Source organism: Penicillium samsonianum (genome assembly GCF_028829775.1).
Source record: "Penicillium samsonianum strain IBT 33392 chromosome Unknown utg000001l_segment0_segment0, whole genome shotgun sequence".
NCBI lineage: Eukaryota > Fungi > Ascomycota > Eurotiomycetes > Eurotiales > Aspergillaceae > Penicillium > Penicillium samsonianum.
Genome location: NW_026643259.1, coordinates 3,182,158 through 3,189,063, shown reverse-complemented (window position 1 = coordinate 3,189,063; position 6,906 = coordinate 3,182,158). Strand labels below are relative to the sequence as shown.

General features: G+C 46.4%; 2 protein-coding genes across 2 annotated transcripts; both read left to right on the top strand.

The window, feature by feature from the left end:
- The first annotated feature begins 212 nt into the window (after positions 1-212).
- N7471_001215 (uncharacterized protein) lies at positions 213-4,694 on the top strand. Its single transcript, XM_057273936.1, has 10 exons — positions 213-412; positions 465-545; positions 603-718; positions 777-831; positions 888-1,489; positions 1,541-2,138; positions 2,212-2,794; positions 2,844-3,016; positions 3,065-4,564; positions 4,612-4,694. The coding sequence occupies exons 1-10, from the start codon at positions 308-310 to the stop codon at positions 4,642-4,644; spliced, it is 3,846 nt and encodes a 1,281-aa protein (XP_057142115.1). The 5' UTR covers positions 213-307; the 3' UTR covers positions 4,645-4,694.
- A 358-nt stretch (positions 4,695-5,052) lies between these two features.
- On the top strand, positions 5,053-5,547 carry N7471_001214 (uncharacterized protein; the record flags this gene model as incomplete). The annotated part of the gene is made up of 2 exons (XM_057273935.1): positions 5,053-5,335; positions 5,399-5,547. The coding sequence occupies 2 exons, from the start codon at positions 5,053-5,055 to the stop codon at positions 5,545-5,547; spliced, it is 432 nt and encodes a 143-aa protein (XP_057142114.1).
- Between the last annotated feature and the right edge of the window lie 1,359 nt (positions 5,548-6,906).

The following is a 6,906-nucleotide window of genomic DNA, read 5'->3' as shown; positions in this document are numbered from 1 at the left end:
CAACAGACGACAGTCCATGACGGTGTTTTCTTTCTGCATTTGGAAAATCTGTCTATATCCGACAAAGTTTACTTTGTCCTGTGGTTCCGCGGGTTCCATGGTTTGCAGTGTCGTTACATTGGACCCGCTTGGACCCACTTGGACCCACTTGATAGTTATTTTACAGAGAAAGAGAACGCAACTTATGACTTCAGCATTCTCAGCAATCGAGAAAATCAACGTGATGTGATGGTCCGCTTGCCCATCAGAGACCCTTCACAACTTACATGCAGGGATTTGATCAATACGTGCGCCATATCCTCTCCAAATGGCTTCCAGGGATGATGAATTCGTCAGTCGTGACGAGCATGTCGAAGGCTCGACAGATGAACGTCGAGGAACTAAATCGCCATCATTGACCGCCAACTATCTGGTGATTGTTCTTTTCTACATCTTCCCTTGTGATTGTCACTAATTACTATTAGCGAATTCTATCCTATGGTTCTAGGAATGGTGGAATATTTGCCATGATCCTCGGGTTAATATGCGCTCTGGGCTCAGGAATTGTAAGACTGGCGGTGGATTGTTTCTAGTCAAATGAACATACTGACAATCCAACTTAGGCGCTTCCTTTGATGACCATTGTGTTTGGTAAACTGGTCGGGGACTTCAATCAATACTTTGTCCCAGGCTCCGGCCTCAGCGAACAAACGTTTCGATCCAAGGTCAATAAAAGCAGGCAAGATATCACAGGATCTCAAGCCTAGCTTAACAGCAGGTAGCTAATGGCTTTCTAGTCTTTACATAGTGTACTTGTTTATTGGCAAATTTGCATTGACCTATATCTCTATGGTGAATACATTCCTTGTCTGTCGTTCCATATGTTAATTTGCTCACATTACTACCAGATCTGCTTTCGATTGATTAGCCTTAAAGCTTCGGCCGCATTGCGTCTGGAATACACTCATGCTTTGTTCGCACTCCCCGTCAACAGACTAGATGAAATATCAGTTGGCTCCGTCACTCACACCATTACCGCACAGTCGAACACCATTCAGCAAAGTGTTTCAGATCGATTGGCAATTCTGTTTCAGTCTCTGGCCCTACTCATTTCGGCATATGCAATCGCCTTCCGATACTCATGGGCGCTTACCCTAGTCGTCAGTGCAGCCATCTTGTTTGTGATCATCGGCTTCAGCATCACTGTGCCTTTCTTGGTAAAGGCACAGCACAGCATTGAACAAGCGGAGCACAAACATGCATCTGTAGCGGCAGATACTTTCGGCTCTATCAGAACCGTGATATCTCTTGGGGCCGAGAATTCACTGTACAGAAAATATTCATGGTGGACTGAAGAGGCCCAGAGACGAGGCCTCAGGATGTCACCGATGACCGGTATTCACTTGGGCATGCTTTTCTTTGCCATGTATGTTAGCTTTGCATTGGCATTTTGGTTTGGTTTGAAGCTCTATCGTGAAGGTCACATTGAAAATATTAATACCGTCATCACGTATGTGACCTTTTCTTCATTTGTTAGGGGGTTTTGCTGATGCTCATCTAGTGTTTTCTTTTCCGTTCTACTTGTCGTCACGGTTCTCGGAAGTATCGCATCACCACTTATGATCATCTCCAAAGCGATCAGTGCCTCTGGTCCATTCTTTGACGTGATTGATGCAGAACATCGGACCCCATTCTCTGGCCTCCGAGACCCCGATATATCTAGCCAGGCCGATATTGTGTTTGACAATGTCAGCTTTGCATATCCGGAACGGCCTAGCAAGTTTGTGTTGAATAATTTCACGGCCCGCTTTCAGACAGGCAAGACGACAGCATTGGTTGGGTCGTCTGGGTCTGGAAAAAGTACAGTCGTTGGCTTAATTGAGAGATGGTACCAACTGTCGAGCGATCGTGAAGCGGCCCAAGGCAAAATTCTTGTGGACGACCACCATATCAATGACCTTGATGTGAAGTGGTGGCGGTCCCAGATTGGGCTCGTTCAGCAGGAACCATGTCTGTTCAATGATTCGATCTACAGCAATGTTGCATTTGGTCTGATCCGGTCCAAATGGGAGAACGAGAGCGAGAGTGTGAAGATGGAACTGGTCAGTGCGGCGTGCAAAGAGGCTTTTGCGGATGAATTCATCGAGCGGCTTCCTATGGTATGTCAGGTTTGCTTCTTACGCTGCACTTCATCTCTTTGGATGCACTATATACTGACTTCACCTTATGAAGGGCTATGCTACAATGATTGGAGAATACGGCACAAATCTGAGCGGTGGCCAACGCCAGAGACTCGCCATCGCTCGTAGCATCGTCAAACAACCGGTAATTCTAATCCTGGATGAAGCGACCAGTTCAATTGATGTCCGTGGAGAGAAGGTGGTTCAGGCTGCTCTTGACCGGGTGTCCCAAAACCGTACTACCATTATGATTGCCCATCGCTTGTCGACCGTCCGCAGAGCAGATAATATTATCGTCATGAAAGACGGAACCAACATCGAGGAAGGGACCCATGACGATCTTACGCTCAAAGGGGGAGTATACCACAGTCTGGTCCATGCCCAGAAGCTAGATTCATGGGCTGAGCCTAAGGAAAACCTTGGGGACATTCTTGATATTGGGAACAAGGAGATTCGAGCGCAAGAACAAGACTACTCTATGTCCGATCAAGATGGTGAGGATGGTGAACCCGAGAAGAGTGGCAAGAAAGCCAAGACTGTAGGCCTTTTCCGGAGCTTTGGATCAGCTGCCTACAAGCATCGTGAACATTGGTTTCTATTCATTTTGATCATTGTGGGAGCTGTCGGGGCGGGATGTAAGATCTCATCAACTACATATCCTCGACAAAGCTGACTTTTTCATAGCCGGTTTTTCATTGCAAAGCTGGCTCTTTGCCAAGTTGGTTCAGGTGTTCCAGTTCACAGGCCAAAAGCTCTCTGATGCTGCGAATTTCTGGTCGTTAATATTTTTTGTTCTTGCTCTTGCCATGGCTTTCTTTTATTTTATACTGGGCTTGGCCTCGAATTCCCTCTCTATGGTATGAACAGATCCCTATCCCATTTTCCACATCCTCTAAACAAAGCAGTTTGTTGTATCATCATGCCGCAAAGATTACTTCTTCAACCTTATCCGAAAGCCCATCGAGTTCTTTGATCGTGATGAAAACGCCTCCGGTAGCTTGACCTCTCGACTATCCACTGATCCGAGGCAGATTCAAGAGCTGTTCGGTCCTACCGGCGTGTTCCCTCTCATCTCGATTTTTAATGTCATGGGGTGTGTTGCCATTTCGTTTGCCTTTGGCTGGAAGCTGGCCGCAGTCACTTTCTTCGCCGCAATGCCATTCCTTTTCCTTGCGGCTTTTATGCGGATTCGATATGAAATCATGTTTGAATCGATGAACGCGGAGGTTTATAAAGACAGCTCTAAGTTCGCGGCAGAAGCCATTAGAGCGTTTAGAACTGTTACTGCGCTAACCATGGAGGATCACATTATCCAAAGGTATTCAAAGTTGTTAAAACAGCAGAGACAAAAGGCCATCAGAAAGGCATGGTATGCGACGCTTGTCTTTGCCTTTTCGGACAGTGTAGAGCTATGCGCAATGGCGCTCACTTTTTGGTACGGAGGGCAACTTCTAGCCTCCCGGGAATACGACACCGTCGCCTTCTTCGTGGTATATATTGCTATCATACAAGGGGGCCAATCTGCCGGGCAGTTCTTCAGCTTTGGTCCCAACATCGCTCAAGCTAAAGCCTCGGCCAGTCGTATTATGCAATCACAATCTGCTTCTGAATATCAGCTTCAAAGTCAGCCTACGGCGCAAATTTCGTCTGCCAACCTCAATGCTAAAGTCGAGCTGAAAGAGGTCACCTTCAACTATCCTACTTGCAATTACCCGACACTTCTTAATGTCAACATTACTATCCAAAGCGGTCAATTTGTCGCATTCGTCGGACCCTCTGGCTGTGGCAAGTCCACCATAATTTCATTGCTGGAGAGGTTCTATGAGCCTACTCATGGTGCGATCTTTTTCAGTGGGCATGATGTCCGCTCTATTGAGCTTTCTTCCTACCGTCATGCTCTATCTCTGGTCCCACAAGAGCCAAAACTATTCGAAGGGAGTATCCGCGATAATTTACTTCTTGGCCTCGAAACCACAGACGACACTCTCCTCGAGGAACAGACAGTCCAGGCTTGCAAAGATGCTGAGATTCACGATTTCATAATATCTCTCCCGCAGGGCTATGAGACAGAACTTGGTGTTAGTGCACAGACATCGCTCAGTGGTGGTCAGAAACAACGCTTGTGTATCGCACGAGCACTGATCCGAAAACCTTCACTGCTTCTATTGGACGAGGCAACATCCAGTCTGGATTCGCAATCTGAGAAGCTCGTTCAAGGTGCCATGGAGCAGCTCGCTGCAAAACGTGACATGACCATTATCTCCGTTGCACACCGACTGGCTACGATTCAAAAGGCAGATAGGATCTTTGTAGTTGGCGAGTATGGGACTGGTCAGGGATCGGGTATTCTTGAACGAGGGACGCATCAAGAGCTACTGCAGAACAGGGGTCCTTATTGGCAGATGGTGTGTATCCTCTCAAGTGTGAATTTCAAGCAGCTGACAGTTAGCAGTGTCAAGCACAAGCTCTGGACCAACAAGTCTAACTTTGAAACAAGTTGTGGCAAAAAAAGCAAGGAATATAATTATTTTCAGTACCTGCAAGATGCTCTCGCTGCTTAATACATATTCTGAACAATAAGGTGAGTAAAAGATCACTTTTCGGGCAGATATCTGTAGCTCGGGTACAGGCAATTCTGCGAGTGAGCGGGAATATTTCCAGTCACTGCAGTGGAGCTGAAGGCCAGATGGCTAATCTTCGGAGAGAAAGGTCGTCACAGGTATGTTGAATGAGATTTCCACTTAATAGGCAAAAAGTTACACGGGCTGACCTGATGTCAGCTTCGTGTGCCTTCCCACGACAGATGGAAGGTGTGTGAGGATTAGATGGCAGAAATATATCATTGATCTCAATCGCAACCCTGTCATGTATTAATATGACCGGCTATTATAACATGCACCTATGTTCCACTCATACATTATGGGGGAAACCGGCCCCGTTACATTTATTACGGTACTCAAGTACTCCTACCTTGAAGGAACTCGGTTACCATGTCATCGACAGTAGTATTGACACAGGAGATTTCGAATTCGGTGACGCAGAGAGGAGCCTTGAAGAATTCAAAGATAGGATGCAGCATGGAGGTACAATTACTCTCGCATATGACGTCCTTGGTCATACTGTTCACTGGCTGATTCCACGAATGTTGGAAGCTATTCATGACAGCAAGCTAACCCGTATGTATACCCCGTGCTATGTGCTCAGTTGGTGTTATGATCCACGTCTTAATATAATAACAGCGGTTACTGTTGGAGATTGCTTGGGTCATCCAAAAACGAACTGGTATCGAACGATAACTCCTGTTCAGGGTGAGGAACGACCGTCGTTCCTCCGCCAAGAGGCAAGTGTCCTCAAGAACAACATCGACATCTCGAGGGAAGAGTTATAACATACTCTGTATGTTTGGGCGTTGTGCAGTGCACCTGCAGCGCAGTGAAGTTGCTAAATTCCAGGTAAATAGAGCTGGTCCTGTTTGTACATCATAATGTGAAGATGATTTCTTGTTACAAATAAGTTCCTGAACTCTTGTCCAGACACAGCTGATCAGGCGTGCAGCCCTGTTTCCACGCCCTGTGGGCATATGTACTAGACCTCACAAATGAAGGCGTATTATTAGGGGCAACCCACGCCATGGTACAAATTCCATGAATTTATTACGATTCCCAATAACTACTCAGCTTGTCCGAAATGCCTGAAGCATTCTCCTTGTTACAAACCATAGAACTCTCACCTAATTAAGGACACACACAGCAAGAACATATTAAGTCGTGAATGATTCACAGAAGCTTAATTCGAGCCCCTGCACCATATAGGCTTTAATAACGCATTGATCATGCTCAAAAGCTGGGCATTTTAGGGGGCGTAGAAGCTCAAGGTTTTTGCGATCGTCGGGGTCAGCAAAGCGTCCACAATGCTCCCTCCTAGAAAAGGGTCAAGAGGGTTAACAGTTCCTGTTTGCCAGGAGAAGGATAGTTGGTAACTATTGGCGTTCTCAAAAACCAAGCCATGCCAATTTTGGTGAAGCCGGTAAAACAGTAAGTATTCCCGCAACCAAGGGCCAGATCAACCAACACGCAATGAAATCGATTTCGTCATGTCGGTATAGACAATAAAAGATAAGAGTTCCTCGAACCGGTGCTAATCTGCTAGAGAGTTGAGGGTGTAGCATTATGACTGTAGAATCGTAACATTAGATGAAAGAGCCATATTTCCTCCTACGTGGCATCCTTTCTGGCCCTGTTCAACCTCCCTCCAACTCATATCGTGGCTGTGTGCAGATGCCAAGAGACGTAATGTTTTAAGTAGAATCAGGCATCCAAAAATGTTACATTATAGTTCAGTTGAGAGGGTGAGTGCGGGGGTCGCGGACTCGGGGTGATGCTCACCCGGCTTCTCACCCTGTCTATAGCGCGCCCCCCCCCCTTTTTCTCACCCCTAGTCGCGCGACGCTCTCCTTTCTACGACCCATTTACTTGCACTATGTATATCTTCCCATTTAGTATGTAACCTGATACATACGACCATAGGGTGTGGAAAACAGGGCTTCCCGTCCGCTCAGCCGTACTTAAGCCACACGCCGGTGAGTTAGTAGTTGGGTGGGTGACCACCAGCGAATCCTCACTGTTGTATGTTTTTGTTTTTGTTTTGTTCTAGCTAGTAGTTCATACTACCGCTATGACAGTGTCATTATTAGTGTATCTGGGACCGAGTATAGAGGTTGGGTAAGCATCTATCTAATATTTATATA